Source organism: Chlamydotis macqueenii, chromosome 1 (assembly GCF_036417535.1).
Source record: "Chlamydotis macqueenii isolate bChlMac1 chromosome 1, bChlMac1.mat, whole genome shotgun sequence".
Taxonomy (NCBI): Eukaryota; Metazoa; Chordata; class Aves; order Otidiformes; family Otididae; genus Chlamydotis; species Chlamydotis macqueenii.
The window spans coordinates 50,307,402-50,330,972 of NC_141556.1; the positions used below are offsets into that span (position 1 = coordinate 50,307,402).

Genomic DNA, 23,571 nt, shown 5'->3' on the forward strand with positions numbered 1-23,571 from the left:
GTGCCATACACTAAGCAATTTTGAGCCTTGAGTGCTCAAGACCAGGCAGTTTGTTGAGGCTCAGGCAACATTTTAAGCTGACAGCAGTAAGAGACTTATTCTCTGCTGCAGGCTGACCCCGATGAATCCAGCTCAGCACTTGCTCCCTGCTGCCATGGGATGCAGAGAAGACGGAAGGCTGGTGAGGAAACTTGTGGGTGGAGGTGACAACAGTTTAATAAGGAAAGCAAAAGCTGCGTGCCCCAGCAGACTGAAAAAGGAATTGATTCACTGCTTCCCATCGGCAGGCAGATGTTGAGCCGCTTCCTGGAAAGCTGGACCTCAGTACGCCCGGTAGTGGCTAAGGAAGTGGAAGACAAATGCCATAGCTACAAATGTCCTCCCTTCCTCCTTCCCTCCAGCTTTTTTTTTTTTTTGCCAAGCACCACGTGAGATGGTACAGAATAGCCTTTTGGCCAGTTTTGGTCAGCTGCCAAGTCTTGGGGAAGCAAACCATTTCCCCACTGGTCCTGAACAGCCTTTAGAGAGAGGACATCCAGGCCGAAACGCTGGCCTCAGCATCTGAAGGCCAGAGTTGCATGTTAGACATAACCACCATCTCCAGTCCCTCATGCTGCTAGTGCAGCCACCCCATTGCTATCTCCCCATGGCTGCTTTAGTAGCAGCAAAACCTGCTCCTCCGAACCCCATGGCTTGCTGCCATTTTGGCATGCTGCTCCAGGCTGGAGTGTAAGCAACAGCAGAAAACAGAGATTTTTAAGAATTTCTAATTCTGTGGAATTCCACGAAACAATGAAAGAAACATCTTTGGGACAGAGGACTTTGTCCACACTAATTTCAATGACCAACCAAACGTATAATGACGTGTTAGCATTTCTCAGAAAAAAATAAAAGAAAAAAATTTAAACCAAGGAAAACAACTGAAACCAAGAAACCCTTTTTAATGGAAATTATTAGCAGGCTGTTAAAAATGCAGGCTGTTACAAGATCATGCTACAATGCTGTTTAAAGACATAATAATCAAGCATGTAAAATTAATGGCAGGACTGATTGTTTTCCCTATGCTCTTTAGTTTTTGAAACTTAAGATTTTGAGCTTGTCAACACTAGAGTTAAACTCCATTTTTAACATTAATTCATTTTGCATCCCTTTATGAATCTTTTCAATTTTTGTTTCATTTTTAAAGGTAGTAAATGACAGTAACTCGCTATGCTATCTTATGTATCCGTTTTTAAACATAACAGGTGTACAAGTGGTGTAGACAGACCCTCAACTATGCAGAGGGAATCTGGGTGAATTCCTTTGTAACTCTAACAAGCAAAGGTTTACTGGAATGCAAAACCTTTGCTTTCAGGGACAACAAAGTACTTCAGGTAAAATAAACTATCTTTTAGAAAATTAAAATGATAGCATTTTCTTTTATGTCACTTGATTTATTTTTCCAGTCACAATTCATAACATTTTCTAGTTTGATTCTTTCATGGTTATCTTCAGGGTCAACTTGCAAAAGAATACATCAGTGTTCAGTAACCGCAGTACTGTTAAATGCTCAAATGTCTACGATTAACTGTATGTTGCTTAATGAGCTATTTTTTGATCCAGTTCCAGACTACATTCTGGAGAACATATTCAGGCACCAGTTGCTTTGCTAGGGTAGCCAGAATGCTCATGGCATTTTCTCTCTCCTCTACATCTTAAGACCACATTTTCTATCTTCATGTGCAATGTTTATTCTCAGTCCTGCTTTATTACTGGCTGAGAAATGCATACTATTTTTATAATTTGCCTGAAACGAGAGTCACATTTGTCCTACTCTGCTTGATGGCAGATAAACATGTAACACTTAGACACTAATATCACTTTGTTTTCTGTGGAGATAAACTACGCTGACTTGTGCTTATCTTTACTATCTATTTCTAACGCTAGTTACAGCAAATGCTCTGAGAGGAGCTACACTTTGTCGAGCCTTTTCTTTTGCCTGGCTAGCATCCAACTGCATTGCTCTAACTCGATGTGTATGTTCTGTCTACCACTGACTACTTACATTTGGGCACAAGAAAAGGAGGCAGGAGTTTCAACTTAAATCCTGCAGGTCCTGTGAACTGAGTAATTCAACATTATAAGTAAACAAACATGTCCTCCAAATTTAAAAAAAAAAAAATTCTCCTGTTTTTCATACATACTTGGAAGTAAAAAACAAACATTCCAATATTTTTTATTTCTGGTCCCCTTTTGGATGGCCCAGGATAGGGGCTATCTATCCTCTTCTGATCTCCTGTTCTTCATAATACAAGCTTACAAGCTCCATGTAATATTTTTTAGTGCCACAGCGTGACACTTTTCAGGAAGTTTCATTCCTAGTCAACAGATCAATTTTCACTTCTTTTAAACTCTGTCAAGAAAGTATGTTTTTCCACATAATAAACCAGATGATAAACCCATTATCTGTGAATGCAACCCTGTTAACTTTTCACACTTTAAATTAGATATTAAAATCAACAACTTATGTTTTTCCTTAACTCATTATTTATTTTTTTTGCCAAGATGCACTACACACTTCAGTAAATTCCACTAAAATGAAACAAAGATGATTCTAACTCAGGATACTGAATGTTTGAACCATACCTGTTTAAAAAGCTCTAAAAAGAAGCAACTTGAAATAATAACACTTTTTAGTCTCTCTTCTGATGACTCAAGTCATTATATCTTTATTTACACAATACATTTAGACAATAAACACTAATATTTTGCACAAAACAGAATAACAACAACAATAATAAATTAATAACCAGAAAATTGACCTAGGGAAGGATTCATTGATGTGTTCCAAAGTCCAATCCTCACTATTCTACAAAAAGCAGAAAAAAAAACCCCTAAGACTACTTTTATTTTTATCCTTTAGCAAATGTGCAATTTATAGTCTGCTTATTTCTTGCTGGAGTAGCAACAATAAATCTTTCCCACATCTATTGGGCTACAAGTGCCATCGATCTTTCAACGGTTAGGCTATTTCAAGCTGCTACTGTGCTCACAACTGCAGCAAAAGAAGATAGATTCTGGCTTCTGCAGTGGAGCAGCAGCAGGGAAAAAAAATTAAAAAAAAAAAGACAATCCTGTAGTACCAAATGTCTCGTTCAGCAAAAACGGAAGGGAAACCGATGACAGCATCAGCCTCAGTCTAATGACAGCATCAGCCTCAGTTCACTATTCCCTGAATGTTTCATTTAGCTACTCTAACTGCAGGCTACCTCCAAACCCGGTATTTCATTGTCTGTAGCCAGATGTTTGGCCATCGCTTCTTGGAGGAGAAAAGGCTCTAAGCTAACGACGCAGTGATGCGGTGCAGAGAAAGTCAACTGGCAGGAAAACTATCCCTTCAAAACAAAGTGAGTAATTATCTGCTGATGCAAGTTTAGGAGTCAAGAGAAGAAAGCAGCTGGCTTCGTCAGGAGCAGGTAGTCAGTGGATGATGCAAACCATATTGCCAAGCTGCATCGTTATATACCAATCCTTACTGCTTTGGTTCTTCCCTTGATTGCTAAGTTACATTTCCAGACCAACCATTACTTAACGTACGTACTTACTATATGGCAGCAGCTCTCCACCTCTCCCTGAAATTTCAGCTTATCTTTCAGGAGTTAATATTGTTAAATTCCATCAACAAAATTTTGTTACAGCCTCACAAAGAAAAAGAATTGTTCTTCTAAGTCTACAGACATCAGTCTGACAGCACAAACAATTCACTATAGATAAAATGAAAATGCTTTGCTCTCTTGTGTAAGCATCGGTTTGAATTAGTCTTCTCACCAGTTTGAGCAAACACCAGCGAGACACATCAGCTGCAACCACAAGCTGTCCACTAATAAGTCACAGTGCTTTTGTTCACTGGAGAATGCTTAACAAGATCTAAAATGCTACACTGCATAACCCTCTACGCAACACAGTTCAACTTCACGGTATGCTTACTGAAAAAAAAAAATCCACTTCTTATAGCATATTTTAGATAAAAACGTGTATTATGTGCTACTTCATGGTACGCAAACAAATTAACTGAAAAACATTTGTTTACGCCAATGAGAATTTAAGCACTCTAATACACAACTTTACGTATCTGCACCTACTGTACTATTTTAATATGAAATACCACGTGGAGTTTTTTCTGAAGGCTGCCTTATCAAATTTCAATGCATTTTTCTCAAATGACAGAGTTAGCACAGTTGAAGCCAACTGGATCCTCTACAGAATTATGACACAAAACAGGACTGCTACAGGCAAAACCAAATAGAAAAAAATAACAACCTCAAACCAGAGAATATATTTATAGAGAATTTTGTTGTTTGGTTGCAGCCCTGTAGACCTTTTGCTTCAGACCTTGCTCGTCTTGAAGCAAAACACCAGCATACACATCCATCAAAAGAAACAAAGAAAACTATAGTATCCTCGCAGCATGCTATTCTAACATCTTTATAAATAAGCCTTGATTACTGTAACCAAAACCACTATTTTAACAGCTGGTATGATTTACCTATACCAGTTTTCCTACTGGGTACATAAAACCACCATCATTCCCCCACTCAACTGACAGATATAATTTCTTTCTGTTGCAGGAAGTGCATTTTTTTTTCCTACATTCTGTAGAATGGTTTACACCTGGATACTACATATTTCCTTTACACCTGAATGATGTTATTTTACTGAAAACATTAAATCACAATGAACCAATTATTATTCTGTTAAATCTGAGGAAAAGGTCACTGAAGAACCCTTTCTTCTGTTAGAAGCAATAACAAAAATATAATCTTAAGATCCATCTACTGTTGCCTCTCACTCCATAAATCCATGCTGGTTTTCAGCCAAGTTATTGAAATGCAGCACAATTTAAGAAAGTATCAGTTTTGAGCACGGAATCAGATGGCTTTTTATATTTGGGATAGAAACGACCCAAAATATAAAATTCATTCATCAATTAAATCAAGAGGGTTTTTTCCAATATGCTAATTAAAACAAGTACACAAAATATTTTCAGGGATTTTATCAAGAGATTGAGTCCACAGGCTATTTCAGACCCAGAAAAAACACCAGTTACCATAGATACTGCGTGTACAATCCCAACTGTTTCACCTTGGTTCGTAGGCGGCAGCGACAGGCAGGACTGTCCCACTGCCAAAGGTCAGAGAAGCTGTGGATGTCCCATCCCTGGAAGCGTTCAAGGCCAAGCTGGATGGGACTTTGAGCAACCTGGTTTAGTGGAAGATGTCCCTGCCTACGGCAAGGGAGTTGGAACTAGATGATCTTTGAGGACCGTTCCAACCCAAACCATTCTGTGATTCTATGTTACGTTTCTACATTCTCTATTTCTTCCCCAACATAAACATAGTTTGTCAGATTTGATGTTGAGATGCTAGGAAAAGACACGGAGCCAACTGTAATCAATGAAATATTGATATTGTTAAGAATACTAAGGTTTAATCTCTATTTTGGGAGATTAATCAACAAAGCAGGAACTTTACTGCCCGGAGTTCAAGAAAGTTATCGCCAGTATCTACAGAAGCTATGGCCACTCAAATAAAAATAAAAAAATAAAAAAAATTTTTTTTAAAAGTACATAAACCAGAATCGCAAGCAGATACCTTTGCTTTTATTTACTTGAGCACAATGAAAAACTTATAAAAAGAAATCTTAACTATCTTTTCACTGATGTTTGTAACAATTAGTATTTTCAAACCCACACAATCAGTATTTTAGTTCAATACACAGGATTTTTTCATATAAACAGTCAAAAATATGAATTCTGAATAATTTCTTATTCAAAACCCTTTTAACAAGAATTTTAATTTCATGGATATGCTGTTTAGATTACTGACTAGCTGAATAAAAACTGTTCTTTGGTTTTTGGGGGGTTTTTTGGTTTGTTTGTTTGTTTTTTAAAAAAAAAACCCACAGGCATTTTTTTATTTACTTCATATCTCCCAGCAGTTTTAAGGTGAAAGGTTGAAACTGTTCAGCACAAATACACTATTCAGAAACTGCATTCCAGGAGTTTCTATTCACAACCAATGAAATCAAACCAAACCAAACCAAAAACATGTGACACATAAAACTAGTTTTGAGAAATCTGAAAAAAGAAAAATAAAACTCAAATGTGAGATATCACTTTCTTTTCATCAAGTGTATAAATACACAGGAAATCTGTGACAAATTATGCCAGAAGTACTTCAAAATTCTTCTTGGGTGTTTTTTTTTTGTTTGTTTTGTTATTACTTTATTGCATCTCCGAGAGCTCGTAAGGAAGAATAAGAAAAATACCAATAACCATAAAAAGGTCATGTCTGACCTTTTTTTTTGTCTGGCTAAATTATCACCTAACAAGACATCTTGCTGTGACATTAGCCTCTTAACATAAACCCTGCTGAAATCCAGGGTCTTACGGCTGTCTGACTCAGTGGTAGGTGCTGTGCAGTAACACATACTAAGAAAGCAAGCTCTGTCTCATTTGCTACTACACCTTTCTGATTTTTAAACATGGATTTCTGTATGTTTTCATCAGTTTCTGTTACAGAGTAGCAGGAGAAACTGCCCAAAAGGAAAAGGCAGCCTAAGTTTAGTGGCTTACAATACGAATGAGGTGGACAGGAAGAGAAGTGGAAAAAATACCAAGAGAAACAAAACATAACATCTTATTGCACAAATGCAAGCTTGGACTCTTAAACTCTGTAATGTTCACTACTAACATGAACCTGTCACATCAACACAAAGATGCAAATACCAAATGGAAAGTCCCATGAAGAAATTGGCTAATCCAAAATAAACCAACTTCTTGAATATGGAAACTGGAAATCTGACCTTCCTGGACAGGACTTTGAGGGTGGAGTGCAGGGTATGAAACTGCATCCAAGTCCTGACTTCTCATCTCCTGGATTCCAGTGCTTACTAAAGATATGTTTTGTAGGTGGCTGAACACATTCAATATGATAGCAGACTACTCTTACACAGAACTTAAAAGGAAAACCAAGTTATGAAAAAGCAAAACCAAAAAATCCAGATATTCAATCCTTACAGAAAGGGTAATGCCTAGTGTAGTAACTTTTCTAAGGGAAGTAGCATTTGCAAGTGGAATGTAAGAACTTCAGCATCAGGATTACAAAGATTCCAAACAGAAGGGCAAAAAAAGCATCAATTGCTGATAACAGTTACCCCTAGAATATTTAGTAAAAGGCAGGTTAAAGAAGTCTGTCTGTTATCCAAGCTGAAATTATTTTTCTTGTTGCAGTTTCAGTTTTCTTCTGTAGAAGAAATGAAAGTCTGACAATGAAATAGAAAAGGAGGTCCACCAGTTTCATCAAAACCATACTAGCAATTTAGACCATGCACTTGTGTTTTCAGAAGAGGGATTCTGAAAACACGTGAACTTGAAAGCAGAAGTCTACAAAAATAATAGCATATTTTCTAGTGCAACCTTGCAAAAGGTTGAGACAGTGGCCAAACATGACTGAATCAACATAACGCACTGACGACTGAAAATCAAAGTCTTGATTGTATTCAGCTTCAATTTTTTTCTGTCAAGTACTGAAATCATCCGGTAGGTGACCACATGCTTAGATTCACAGAAGAGATGATCATAAGAAAAGCTATGCATTCTCAGGAGATGCAGAGAAGGAAATTACACAACATCCAGTAAATAAGGCAGAAAGAGTTACATGTATGGCTGCCAAGCACAGAAGGAAGGGCAAAGGAAGAACCTGTGCTCAGAGAAGGCACTGTGTAGTAACGCCTGCTGGGGATCCAAGGGAGCCTCCTGATCGGCAAGAGATGTAGGGCTGACACTCCATGCTCTCTTTGATACAGTGCTTCCTATGTCCAAAACTAATGACAGGAGAAAATACTGTACTTTCTCTTACTGAAAGCCTGGATCAGTACTGCAATCCAGTTTACTGTTCAAGAATTTAAACAATTTAAAGGAGCCAAAAGCACCCTATTTGCACATGTGGACGGGGACCTAAATCACATTCTACATTTGAAGTCTACAAACAGAACATCTTAGCACCACGTGAGATGAAACATCAAATATTTTGGGGGGGGTTTTCTCTGGAGAAGGTACGTTTGTCCAGCTAGATAAACAGCAGATCGAATTATTTGAGCTGTGTCAAGATCCCTGAAGCAGCCACACACCTGGTAAAGGGCAGAGCTCACAAAAAAACTTATTTCTTACCTAGGTTCTTTCTTTACAATGCACACATGACTACGGGGTCACTTCACAGCCTTTGTATTTCTCTTGCTTCAGCTAAAAGCACTAACCCTGCCGCTAATCCTCCCAGGGGAGAACTATAGCAGTGTGGTAGGAGAAGCCTGATCTGGAACACGCTCCTGTCACTAACGTGACAGTCAGATGGATAAGAACTGTTTCTCAGGATAAAATATCTGGGAAACAGGCTGGTGAACAGTGGGTTATGGCCCTCTGCCAGTTCACATGCGAAGACAGCTTACAGACCTTGGACTTCTGGGAAAGGGAAACAGATGTTTCAATTTGCACAGACTGTATCTCCCTATTTTTCATCCAACACAATTCTTAATGAAGCATTCACCATGCAGTGCACAGGCACAGGGCCCCCAGTGAACACTTACTGCTTGAGACATTAATTTATATTAATGCATTACTGCCCATGTCTCCTTTTCCAGCAAATCAAAGTGAAAATGCTTTAAGCTGTAACTCCATGATCTGGAGAAGTGTTTCTCATTACATGATGAAAGTATCTACACTTAAAATACAGACACACATGTATTCATTCTTAGGCTGCATTGCTTCTGGTGCTTGAAAAAAAAAATTATTTCATACACCTGTTTTGATAAATAGTTTTACTGATTTACTAAGTAATCACGGTAATATTAGCATGATGTTAGTAGACATTTTAATTAAAATCTAACAGCTCTTGGAAGCCAAATTCCTTGCATAACAGATGTTCACACCTACTGTCAGCATGGTTCCTGAATGAGGGGAAGGAAGGAGGAAAAAAAACAAAAAAAAAAGCAACTGCTTTATGGACCATTTGTAGCCTGCGCATTATAGACAAAATAAACTTTATCTAGGCAACACAATGAGATTCTGGTATGTTCTCTTTGTTTTCTAAGCATACGATAACAATGAACAATGATTAAAAAAAAAAAAATTCTAGTACCACAACTGCAGTGTTGTCAAATTCAGAAGCAAATGCACGTTGTCTCCCTGTCTGTAACAGTCATGCTGGCCTAAATTTTATGTCATCTGAGGGGGATGACAGATTGAAAGCTAGTATCTCCATGGCTGCTACTGTGGATGGAGTTTTCACCCCAGCAGATTTTTCACTGCACAGCAGGATTCTCTCTCATTGCATTTTCTCTACTTCATATCTAAACGGCTTCTATTTAGGTTACATTGCAGTATGATGATTTCCTATCTAAATCAGGTCAACTTAAGGTTATGAAATTTCAGCTTTCTATTGCTATGGAGATTCTCCTACAATAAACACATTTTCTAGTCCCATCTCTATTGTCTCTTTCGCACTTCTCTATCTTCCAGGATATCTTTATATGAAAATTTTAGAAAGATCAAGCTTTGTTTCCCAACAAAATCTTTCATATACTCTGGACAAGAGAATCTGTCTGCCGTTCGACAATACTTTTATTTATTTATTTATTATTTACAAGTTTATTTATAGTTCTGAATTATTTAACAATTACACAGAAAGCAGCTTTATTGTATGATTCACTGCAGTGGGGATGGATGCTAAGACTCAAAATGTGTATTCTAATGTACAAAACATCCCAGGAGTACTCATACTCAGCATTGGTAATTAGCACTTTGATTATAGTATGCATGCATTTAGCAAGCATTTAAAAAAAAATTGGTTGGTTGGTTTTTGGTTTTTTTGATGGGCCACTGATTTTCAGAATTCTAGAGGAAGTTCAAGCTGAGCATGAAAAATTTTGTTATATATGCAAAGCTCTTGCAAGTAAAAAGTACTGTTCCAGGGTTTCAGCTTTACCTGATTAGTTACCTTCAAAACAAATCAGGACTTCCATCAATTCAGCAGAGAGAAACAAACATATATAACCAAGAAATTACATACAAAAATATTCCAAATACAGTGAATACTTGGCCAAACTAAACACAATAGAAGAATATATCCATAGTGTGACAGGAACATTCATCTCAATGCAGAGGAATGAGTAATACTGCTTAACTGAGTTTATCCAACTTTGTATATGTAATCAAATACATTCTACAATGGATTTCAAGTGTGACTAAGGACTTCAGCAGAATACAGCAAAAATGTACTATCACACACATACTAATTTACTCTAACCTGTATGTATGGCATACAGCTAAATGACTATAAAGGGAATACGGCCTCAGGCTACCCAAAGATGTCTAGAGATGTCAGATCCCACAAAACATCAAAATAAAACTGAAAAAATATAAACTTACTTCAACACAAAGATTGTTTCTTTCTCTTTATATAATGCAATTACTATTGAACCAGCCAGCTCCATGGCACAAATCACCCAGGGCATATAGGGAAGATTTGGTACAAGAGGAAACCTTTATTTGATTATATCAAAGGCCAAAGAAGCAAGTGATCCCATTGCACAAACAGCAAAACCAGTAAGATTTGGATTTCTATGGATGTATGTCTTGAGACTCAACTTATATGTGGATACTGTGGTGTTTAATAAAGGCTGCATCCTTCGTAGCAGTGGATACATTTAGCAATCTCTCCTAATGCAGATCTTTTTTCACAGAAATTAATAGAAAATTAGCACGTGAGATTTCTATCCATCTGTCAAAACTGACAGAACATGACCCATGGGAAAAATCGGCAGCTGATGTGATCACTTAAGGCATTTTCACTTAGGAAACTAGAAAGTCAACTGAAAAGATTACAATTAGAAAAGTATTTTAACCAAAGCTACAAAGATTGTTATTGGTTTTTCCTCTGGAATGGACAAACAGGTAAAAACCTCACCTACTCTGCCACCAAGCACTTCTAAGAAGTAAACTTAAGTGAACCAAAAATATCTCTCAATCACACCATTCTTAAATTTCAGAAGTGAGAGTGTTTGCAGACACGAGCTTGAAACCCTATTGGAAAAGTCACCATATCAATACTGAAGCAATTCGAGGGAAACGTTACAAATCTCACAGAATATACATGAATACATTTGAAGACAATTCCCCCAAGGTGCTAGAAACTATATAAATAATTAATACAGCTAACTCACAAGTTCTTGGAATCATACCAGCATTACATGCTTGGAATCTTGGAATTCCAAGCATAACGGAATGCCTCACAAATAAAAAATTTCTGGCATGTACACTCTACTGTAACTTATCCAGATCTGTTTTCCCAATCTTGTATTTGATATCAGGCTTTGAATGAAGATTTAAAATCTTACAAACTATGCATACTGGTATATATGTGTAAAGCAGAACTAGAAAATTTTACATGCTTCTCTAACAAAGGCATCGTTATAACTGTAACTCTCATACACTCAAGAAACAGGGAAGTGTTCTGTTTTTCTTCACCAAGGGAAATGACAACAAAGCAAGCACACGGGTGGCTAGTACTCATAATAAGACTAATAAATAAAGGAAATTATGTGCACAGTTATTCATAAGGTACTTTTCCTCCTTTTGTTTACCATCCTGTAAAGTTCCGTTCATTAAAAAACAGGAAGAGAGGGAAAGGTTGAAGCAGTCAGGACTCTGGCTGCTGTAGCATTAGTTTTACAAAGATTATAAACTAGTCTTAAGTAAAAAATGTCTAAACACTGTATCTTCTTGAATATGCCCAGTGAATTGCACAGAACGTGATGAAAAGATATTCTAATGCTACATATTCTAATGCCACATTTAACAAATCCTTCCTAAAAATCCAAGTTTCAAAACATATTTAATTTTCAGAATTAACAGCTCATAAACAATGCAAGATAACCATTTTATTTCTGCGTAACAAATGGAGACAGAAATTTAAGTTATATTAAAATAATGGTCTCTGCACTAAATATATGTCAGAACAGTTACAGTCAAGTGAGAAGACAAGCACTTACAACGAACAATTAAAGCAACCCCCAACTCTCTTGTCAATATAAATGACTCTTATATGAAAAGTGAATTACCTCCATTGAGATTCGTCTGTGTATCCGATTTCTGAGACAAACTCCTGTGGGAGACTGAACTTCATCAGACGACGTTCCAGAAGCTTGGTCACTTTCCCCATCTGACCCCATTTTCAGATTTTCATGAACAATATCTTAAAAACAATCAAAAGAAGGGAAAACAGTTAATCATTATTCCACCAAACATCTCTCTTGTACAGATGGAAAACAACTGTAACATTACTGCGTACATGTTTTTATGTCAGTCAAAGACTTATCACATTCAGGACAATCTTGATATACTTTTTATGGCTCAGGAATCACAAAATGAATGGGATTACTTTACAGAAATTCTACACAAATCCTATCATTACTTTTCTTATTTGGTTTGCAGCAGAACTCATTCCTCCTAAACAGAAAACAGTCCAATCCCAATTTTAATTCCTACAAGTCACCTTCTCCTCATGGCTTCAGTTCCTGAACTCCCTTACTATCTCTTCTCTTTTTGCTGCTCTTGGATATAAAACACTACTGAGAATATTTCAGATAGTCTGATTTGAGTATCTCATGTTAGCTATCTAAATGTATCTTCAGAAAGCTTAAAAAAACCTGAGCGGTATTGGCATTATTTTCAGAAATGCCGAATACTGAAACTTCAGATATAAAAACCATTGGGGAGTGTGTGTGTGGAGGAAGGGGACATATTCTGACTGCCTAAATAGAGGCCTACAATGCAGAGGACCTGATATTTAGGAGCAATTAAGTGAAATTTGTGACCTTATGAAGGAATTTAGATAACAGACAGCCTAAGTTATATGATGTTGCAAGATCTTCATGTCAACTGAAAATGGTCTTTAAACACAATCCTGTAGATTCAGTCACACAAAATGGTTTATGTATACTATGTATATACATATACACTACTTTTAAGCATCACAGGATCTTCCAGACTTCAGAAGACAAACACCATAATGGATGAAGATCAAGGTGGTGTCATTAACAGCATAAACAACCAAATGACTTGCAAAATGACACACAATGGGAAATGGGTCATACAAGCAATTCACTACAAGTAATGCTCCATCATCACCTCTGAAATATTTGAACTCCAAATTACTACAGAGATTAAATACTTACATTTATAAAGGAGGTGCATCAAAAGACACCCATTTCCCTGCCCTCTCCTGATCCTTGGTATTAAGCATGATCTTGTAACAGGGTAAAAGAGAACCTGAGGAACAACTGAAAATCTCAGAACTCTACTCCTAAAAAAATGCTAATATTAGCAAAACATACAGAGCTCAATTCAGCCTTACCACCAACATACCTGAAAATATTTAACATTTGCACAGCATTACAGCAATTAAAAAATCAAAAGAGAAAAAGCAAATTTTATCCCTATCAACAGGCAAGGAAGTTGGATTTTCTAGGAAAAAAAGCCTTTAGGCCAACGTTTGGTTATCAGCACTGGCTTGTCTCACATAGAATCATGTAGACTTCAAAGGCTCAAATTCTTCCTCAGTACAAAGAATTTCCTTTTACAGAAAACAGAATGGATATAAAAAGATCTAACTTGTAAGGTATAGGTATTTTAACTGAAAGTACTGTAATTAAATACACAAACTGATCATGCATCTCGTGCATAAAGCAAATTTGCCATCATCAGTGTGGATCTAAATTGGATTTTGCTAAAAATCCACATTGCATCAGAATTTTCCCTGCAAGTCATGCTCAGCTTTGAACTGAATGAGAAAAAAAAGTAAGCTGCACTCCTTGCATAATAAGCAGCAATCTTCTAGTTTCAAACAACGTAAATACTCCTCAGTGCTTCTACAGGCATGGTAGTTTGAGACAGAGGAAAAGGTTTTCAGAAACTGGTCCCTAAAGATGAGCCTTAACCTTAAACTAAGCAAACAAAATGTGACTCTTTTTTGCCTAGTCTCTAGGAAATAACTCTTATTCTCTATAGTGACTTGATAGCTGTCTTGTTAAAAAATCTCTTACAAACTGTAAGAAATTATTTTTAGTAATATAAAAAGCATTACTGAAAACACTATTTGCAGCAAAGCTGTTATGCCAGCATTGTTGTATCTGATAAACAGCACACTCACCACATCTATTCTTTAATAAAGATTCTCTTCTAAAATACTTTAATGAGAGATCATGTAATCTATTTTAGCAACTACAGCTCTCAAGATTTGGTTTTTAAAATTAAATGTAAGAGCTACTGACAACTGTTCCCCAACCTATTTATCCTCATGTTAGTACAAGCCCATTGATTGGGCCCGAAAGTCTATTTTCTTTAGAGATGCTACACAAGCTAGACAATTATCTGGGCAAAGTCACAAAATAAGACTGACAAATGAATGAAGTATTGTATTTTAAGCCATGGAGCAATTACATCATTACTTTTTAGAAAAGACTGACACTTATCAAAGTAATCATGTGATTGATACTGTCATACTTTTTATCTTAAAATACAATGTTCAATTCACAAACGCAGATGTATTATGAAATTACTGTTAAAAAAAAAATGACACTTCAAAAGGCAATGCTCAGAACTACAGAGAGCATCCAAGTTGACAAAGATAATTCTTCTGCTAAACAGGTCATCTTCCAATAATACAGAACTAAGGACTGTTTCAAAAACCGGTGACATAAACCTATACATATGGGCAAGGAGATTCTGTACTTTATAAATCAGGAATGTGAAGACCAAGGGGGCCTGTACCACTGACGTAAAAAAATGTAGTATTTCAGACTTAAATAACATGATAGTCAGTCTATTTTGAATACTGCTGTGATATGATTAATTCTGGTAAGTCTGGATAAACTACATACCCATAACCAAAAGGGTTTAAGCAAGATACTGGTTGTAGCATCTGAAAATCTATCATTAAGTACATGCCTGAATTTCTGACGGGCTAAATACCCAACCGCTCCTATAAGAGTTTCAATATATTTTAATTATAATCTGAATAGGGACACTTTGAAGCTTTAAAAAAAAATCTTGACTGTGTTATCATGTAATACAAATGTGTCCTTTTACTTTATTCAATTAAAAAGGCATTAGTAGAGCCTTATGGTCATTATTTTAATAGCATAAACCTAGGAATAAGGCATTAACTTAGGCATTTTGATAATTTTACACAGGTGAATGATTATAATATTTGATTAAGCAACAACAAAAATCATGCAAGTATTTCCTTAATTTCACTAAGCTTTTCTGTAGGCAAGTTCACCTGCACCAAAGCCAGCTTGTATGGTTTTCAGCAGTTTTAATAGTACAATAATTTCTTGAATGGCTTTCACTGAATACCCAAGCCATCCTCTTACACTGATGTTTATTTTAATGTACTCTGCATATCTAATTAAATATCCAGTATAGCCATGTAATGAAAAGCTGTAGAAGACCACAATATAACAGGAAAACTATGGAAGGACATTTAAAAGAAAAGGCTGTCCTCATTTCAGCTGTGGTGAAAGCACTGCAGAAGAAACTCATACAGGGAACCTCCAGTGCAGCAAATGAGAACTCCTGCAAGTGAGCTAAAATAATATCCACTACCTAGTCAGTGCTGAGTCAGACTGCATGATCCTTCCATCTTATTTCAAATGATTACAAAAATGGTCATGTGACTTGCATATTGGATTCCTTCCAAGGTGCGCTTTTCCACAGCTTACTTTTCTATGAAGTGGCTAGATTTTACGGTTAGTTTCAGTAACAGCAACTCAGCTGAGGAAGGCAATAATGAGAAATTGCCTCTGTATTTAACTTTACCAATCTATGAATGCTGTATGGAAACATCATTCCTTTCAATTCCAATATTTATGACAAAGAAACAAAGCCTCTCCATAACTATATCAACACAATTGGCAAAAGCAGGACTAAACTCTCTCCTGGCTGCTACTGAGGTTCACCAGGAAGCTTAGCGTCAGCTCCGTGCTGGCATTACATATTCCAAGTGCCTCTCCACTGTTCCCAGGAATACAAATATGGAACAAGGAGAGCTAAGGTAGCTCTGCATTCAGCCAGGTCAGCTCCAAAAAGGATTTATTAGCTCTGGCTCCATCTGGACTGCAGTAGTTGAATGTTTCTACAGGTGCAAGACTTCAGAAGTTGTACAGATATATGTGAGCTGAAAAAAAAAAATCTCAGGTAGACCTTCATCTGCATCAGTGGCACGGCTGATTTACAATTTGGTCTGAGAGTCATCTACGTTATTTAAAAAAATCACGATAACTGAATACTAAATTAAAAACTACTACAAAATTTTAAACAAAGACACACTTTTTACAGATTAGTTCAGAATTTTTGTCTTTACAGAACATTTTACAAAACCTACAGCTAACAGATGCTTCCAAGTAGAAATTATTTCAAAAATATGTTAAGATTTTACACATTACCGCAACAGCAGGAGCTATGTTCAGTGCTCAGAAAACAAACAAAACTCCAAAACTCTTCTGGTCTTCTCAACCAATTTTTATATTGATAATCTCATTCAAAAGCAAGCAGCATGCAGATGCAGTTTTGGCAGGTCTCACTTTAATCTGTCTTTTAACCGAATAATCATCCTTTTACTGACATTATTATCACTATTTTATGACATTTCAAGGATATCTCTCTAATAGCATTTTCACAGCACTGGAATAGAAGAAAAAGTGGAAAGAAAAGAGGATGAATGAAGAAAGCAAAGAAAAAAAAAAGTCTCATGCAGTGTGGAATATTTGACTGTTTCATTTCTGATGTCATTATCGCAATGGAGAAAAACTCAGCATCCTGCTGAGTAATAACCATTCTCATATGGAAGGAACAAAAGGAGGAAAGATGTGAAAAAGGAGCAGAAAGAGCATTAGTAATTACACTTCTATAAGCTTGTACTTGTCTTATCTACCACTAGATAACAAGTAGTTTAAATTTTCATCAAATGAAGAAGTACAAAAAATGGCATCATTAACAGCATCACTGCATCCAAAACAAAACCAGGTTTTTAACATACACATGGGTAAACTTGGTAAATCTATTCCATACAACTTAAATGAAATAACAAATTATAGAGGAATCTGTAGCTATTGAAAACATGTTATTTTAACACTTCCTACAGACTAACGTATTAAAGTTGTGAGTGCTACTTAAACACATGATCACCTATAAAACTTGATCACCTGAAAAAAATCAAAACCAATGGCATTCTTCTGCAATACTTCTATATTAAGGTTTTTTCAGGTAAAAAAATAAAGCTTTGAGAAAACTGGAAAATAATTTTAAAAACCAAGAACTGTCTATGAATTTCCCTTTTGCAAAGCTTGTTTGAAGTTCAGAGTGAAATTTTGAAGATGAACAAGTTACTGGTAGATTTACATTTTAAAATGCTATAGAATGTTTTTAAAAGGCAACACACAAGAAGAACAGTGCAGAAGTACACATCTCTGCTGTTCCTGTACACAGGTTGTATGCATCTGATTTGACAAATAATCCATAAAAGACTAAATATTCCTAATCAGAGACTTATTCAGGGACACAATTATTTCTTTTTAGACTTAGTCTTCCTGTTAGATTCTTGGCAACTTAAGCAAAGCTTGGCTAGGTAAAAAAGAAAAAAAATGAAGTGTATGGGACTTGAGTGAAATCAGGAATTGATATAATAGCCAAAATGTGAACATTAAAACCTGTTTTCTTCTGTGGTAACAACAGCTGCTAAAGTCCATTCAATAGGACATAATTCTTTTTGCAGTTTGAATGGTAGCACAAACTGTAAAAAGGCAAGATTTTGAACATGACGGGTGATATCACAGCAGAGGAGGATATAAGTGGTTTGATTACTATCCTGAAGACTCATAGCTTATCTTGAAGGAGTTCAGTTTATCATATACGTCTAAAGGAGGGCAAAAGATTGAAAAATTCATAAAATTCTAATTAAACTGTGTCTTGCTCTCATTTTCTAGTATCAATTAATTAAGCATAATTTAAAATAACATAAAAACAGGGTAAAATATTAACGGTGACTGGAGGCAGCGACATGACAAATTACTTGAAGGAAGAGAAAAAAAAAATGTCGTAATTTATTTGCCTCACAGAACCACAAATAGAGCTGGAGACCACAACAAAAAGATAATTATAGTCAAGTGGCCTTAATTTACCACTGAATTTTTTTTTTCCTTCTAATAAGGAAAAGTCTGAGTAATGCACTAGTTCTTTCAAATTCCACACATAGGATTATTATCCTCTATTTTTACTATATTCAATTTATTGTAGTTCTCACCAATGCCTGACTGAAATAGATGCACAGGTTTCTTGCAAAGTATTAAGAAAGACTATTTTGCAACTTTTGTAAGTTTGCAAACTGTCAAAAATTCATGAGTGACTTCTGTGTGTTCTTGTAATCACTTTCTTCTCAAGAACCTTAAGAGACATTCAGTACCTTAAAAAGAAGTTTCTCTAACAACTCCAGAAAAAGATTACTGCATTCCCAGAGATTTATTAAAGCATTAGAATAACTGCATCTCTTGCTAAGGATCAAAACAGACACAGGAAAATGAACTTAAACAAACAATGTAGTAAATTACCTAATCTGCTCCCATTTCTGGGCATTGCCATGAAAGAGCCGAGGCTGCCCCCTATGACGCTATGTGGTCTCCGTAAAGGGGGCTTCTTGAAAGATCCTGTGTATTGGTGGAGAAATGAGTGCATGCTGTGAGACGTTGGAGGCCTGCCATTCTTCACAATAGGCTCTACAATTCACAAGGATCAAAATATTCATTCCCACAAGCAAGTAGGAGTGTCAGGAACATGCCAGAAGAAAAAAAAAAAAAAAAAAAAGAAAAAAGAAAAAAACAGTTACTAAACAGGAAATCACCACTCTGGAAAGATTCTCTTTCATACTAACACTAGACCGTAATACTACTGCCATTTCTCTATTAATCAATTAATACAAAACACAGCATTAAATATTACCCAAATTTCATTTTATTAAGTTCTGTCACTGCTGCTGGATCAGTAAATGATCTGAATATACAGTCTAAAAATGTGAATAAAACCAGAATATAGCTTTTAAAATCAGTATATTTTTTTTCTTCTGAATTAATGATTTGTCTTACTGCACAATGTTTCATCTTTACTATAATTTAAATAGGCCAGCTGTTAGATCAAGTCACATGATGAGCAAATTCAACTGCAAGCCTTTGGAAATATTCTCCCTCTCAAAATTCTTGAGGATCACTAGCAGCAAGGCCTTGCTACTGGAAGTCTTTAGAAGGAAACATACCTGTCTATACTCACCAGAGCTGTCATGCCATAATTCAGGTTATTAACGTAAAAGATATCAGAATAATTAGGTATACAATGAGCTACTCTGGCTTTCTACTAGATTGTGTCTCAAACAGTTAACTATACTTAGACTCAAACACAGGATTTTACGATTTTTCAAAAAACTATTATTAAGAAACGCTTTCTACAAAAGGTAAAACATTAGAAGTTTTAAAATCTGATATACAAATGTACACAGAAATTAAGTGTTTGTGTTCTCTCAGCACCCCGACTCAGCACACATGGACTAGCACTCAAGGATTGCTGTGGTACTGGAAGCAGTCTAACTCTAAACACACAGAGGCTTTTTAACCCCAAGTAGAACAGAACTCAGCTTACATTGATGATCACAAAACAGACACACCGGAACCACTGATCAAATAACTCATACAAGGAATTAAAAAAGAAATACTCTTACTACAGAAAATGCACCCAACAGTCAGAGTCACCTGGCACCCACACACAAGCACTGTCCCCACATGAGGAAAAAGACCACAATATTTTCACATTAGATTCAACTAGTTTTATTTTTCCATTATTTGATTTTTATTACCATTACAGATACGTGTTGTTTCCTATTATTTGGCAGACAGAAGAGCCAGCAGTTGTGCATGAAGCAACCACAGTGTGAGTGTTCTTCGATGTAGTGGCACCTCCCAAGACATTTCTGGAGCCACTGCTCCCAGGGTGTAACGAAGCTGGGATGTGCTCAGTGCTTTCCTCACATCCACTGGAACAGGGAGCAACCGGGGATGCTATTTCATCACCCTAAATTATATTCTAACATGCAGGGACCCCAAAATCTTGCTTTCCCTTCCAAAATAAGTTAAGAAGAATTATATCACGAGAACTTATTTTATGGAAAGCAGAATTTCAATAGTGAAGGAATATAAGAGTAAGAAATATCTAATAACCCAAGGAAAACAGGATCCTGACAGGAACTTCCCTCCCTCCCCACATGTACAAAAATCTTTTCGATACATTCCTATGATTGGTCTAAAGAAAAGCGACACAAGCACATAGACAGAACTACCCAAGGACAGTCAGTGACTTTAAACATAATTACGTGAGAAATTTTTGCATAAAAACATGAATAATGTATTAAGATAATAATAAAAAAAAAATCACTGCAACTCAGCCGCTGCACGGGAAAAAAAGAAAAGCTATTAAAATGCTTCAGGCAGAAAACAGAATATCAGCAGGATCCTGCCTATGTCCTTCAATTAGCATCCTTCATAAGCCCAGCTTCAAAGCGTGTGAATATGAGGAAAAATACACCAGACATGCAAGTATATGTTCATGGAGTATGATCAGTGTCTTCACCCTCAAAACTCTGCACATCGCTGTCCCAAATCCTTATTTCTGTTTCTAATACATTGAATCATCCCTTTTGATTTAAGAGTGGTATCAGCTTCCTTGTTCTGTGCCTTCAACAGCAGATTTATCTCCTAGGGCAACAGGCAGTAATTCCTTCCACATCAAATTTTTAATAGAATCTACTACTACTATCACAAGACAGAAAACACATAAGGTTCACATACAGCACAAATGCTGCTTTGATTTTTTTACATATTAGAATTTGCTTTCTGCTTTCTAATTTTCTTACTAATCTCTGATTTGAATTTGATCTAGCTTCCAGAGTAAAAACTTCATGCTGAGTTTCCACACAGTGCTGAACAAACAAATGGTAACTCTGAAAACCCAAATACCTGATGAGCAAATAGTTTGTTCTGTTGAAGCAGTCATCACTGGTTGTAACTTTGATGCTTGGCAGGTTTAGTTGCTACTTTGCATAATTTTGAAATTACTACTTTGTTTTTATTATTATATAGGCAATAAATAATGTATATTAAGCATGTAATTCTTCTTCATTTTACTTGTTCCAAAAACTAATTTTTAAGGGGGGAAAAAAAAAAAAAAAGAGCAAACTCATTTTTTTTTCTGGGAAAATCTCGGAAACAAAACTCTCCTACTTTTGACCAAGCCATGCTATACCAAGCAAAGCAGAATTCCCTCAGTTGGGATTTTTGAGAGGGTTAGGGTTTTGTGTGTTTTTGTTTTTTTTTTTTTTTCTTTTTTTTGGTCTTGGTTTGTTTTCTGGGTTTTTCTTAACTCCTAATAAAAACATCTAGGAAGAAAGTTCTCAAATTTTTTTTTTAGTGTGGAAATATATTGGGGAAATATATTTTTTTTTAAACCAAAACACTTAAATATTGTTTTACTGCTAAAAATCACTTTGCCACTAGTGTCAATGGCCTTACGCTTTGGAGGTTAACTTAAACCCTGAATAAAGTCCCAAAACAGACTGATGCTTGGTAACTGAAAATGTATGTCCCATGGCAAGATGACTCTCCACACACAAAACCACAAACTCTGCATCAAAGAAAACATTACTTTTTTCATCCTACTGAGACACTAAGGGTGCCAGGACACATCTCAAGTGGGGTCAGAGAAGCACCAAAGGCAGCACAAGGAAGGGGCAGGGCCACACATCTGGAAGCAAAACCCTGCTTGTGAGTGTGCCAGCACATCACCTCAGCCATCCTGGCACACCACACCCAGCTCTGTACATCCAGTCACTGAGGAGTCCAGTACCATTAAATGCACTGGTGTGTACACACCCATGTGGACTATGGCTGCATCCAGAGAGCTCAGAGTTGATAGCTTCCCTTGTATGTTATGGCTTTTGTCTACTCATGCTAAAACTTATCTATCCCAAGCACAAATACAGGCGGGGGGAGAATGGATCAAGAGCAGCCCTGAGGAGAAGGACTTGGGAGTGCTGGTCGACAAGAATCTCAACATGAGTCAGCAACGTGTGCCTGCAGCCCAGAAAGCCAACCACATCCTGGGCTGCATCAAAAGAAGCGTGGCCAGCTGGTCAAGGGAGGTGATTCTGCCCTTCTACTGCAATCTCGTGAGATCCCATCTGGAGTACTGCATCCAGCCCTGGAGCCTCCAACATAACAAGGACATGGACCTGTTGGAGTGAGTCCAGAGAAGGACCACGAGGCCCTCAGAGGGCTGGAGCACCTCTCCTATGAGGCAGTTGGGGTTGTTCAGTCTGGAGAAGAGAAGGCTCCGGGGAGACCTTATAGTGGTCTTCCAGTACCTAAAGGGTATAAGAAAGACGGGGAGAAACTCTTTAGCAGGATATGTTGTGATAGGACGAGGGGTAATGGTTTTAAGATAGGAGGAGGTAGATTCAGACTGGACATAAGGAAAAAAATTTTTACAATGAGGCTGGTGGAACCCTGGAACAGGTTGCCCAGAGAGGTGGTGGATGCCCCATCCCTGGAAAGATTCAAGGCCAGGTTGGATGGGGCGCTGAGCAACCTGATGCTGTTGGAGATGTCCCTACTCCTTGCAGGGGAGTTGGACTAGATGACCTTTAAAGGTCCCTTCCAAGCCAAACTATTCTATGATTCTATGACTCTGTAACTATGTAGCATGTAAAAAAGGCCAGAGTTTATGAACACTGCGATTCTGTGGTCTCTATGATTCTATGACTCTGAATTACTAAACAGACGAGTTTTACCTTCATTACTAACATGACAGTGTGATGAAGAGATATTATTTTAAAAATGTGTTTTCCTCATGGCACTGGACGATTTGCACATACTTTATAGTTTGAAACAAAATTCCTAAAATATCCTAACATATGAAAAGTTCAGCTAAATTATAAGGATGAGCACAGCTAACATTAATAAGCAAACAGCAAATGTACATAAAAGAAGACAGACAAATGGTTGACATAATAAGAACCAATTATACAGAAATAACTTTTACCATCATAGGAAACTATTACCTTCCTGCACTGTCGTAAGTACTGTTCTAAATTATGGAGCCCATTATAAAATTTAGCAACAATAATTTAGGTCATGTAGTAGGACAGGCATAACTACTGACAGACAATGAAATGAAGGTTACAAAAACTCTCAGATTACCAGTACACTTCTGACTAAGAGAAGTATTAACAGTACTTGCTAACAAATGTTTTTTAAAATCCTAGTTCACATTAATTTACAACTCCCACTGCCTGAAGATCCCTAAGTACTACTTCCAAGGTTACAATTTCATTTAGTTCACTAAAGAATTTATTTTTTTCAGGACTATTAATACATCCAATCACT

At 36.6% G+C, this 23,571-nt stretch overlaps 1 protein-coding gene across 3 annotated transcripts in view; it reads right to left on the minus strand.

Moving 5' to 3' along the window:
* Positions 1-23,571, minus strand: part of CDK17 (cyclin dependent kinase 17) — a 96,582-nt gene that overhangs the window by 24,717 nt on the left and 48,294 nt on the right. For 2 of the 3 annotated variants that reach the window (XM_086750627.1, XM_086750619.1), the window contains 2 exons: positions 18,700-18,864; positions 12,154-12,287 (listed from right to left, as the gene is read on the minus strand). In XM_086750627.1, coding sequence (XP_086606753.1) covers positions 12,154-12,287; positions 18,700-18,864 — 299 coding nt within the window. The remainder of the gene's footprint in view (positions 1-12,153; positions 12,288-18,699; positions 18,865-23,571) is intronic. The other variant, XM_086750634.1, reaches the window with a different exon arrangement.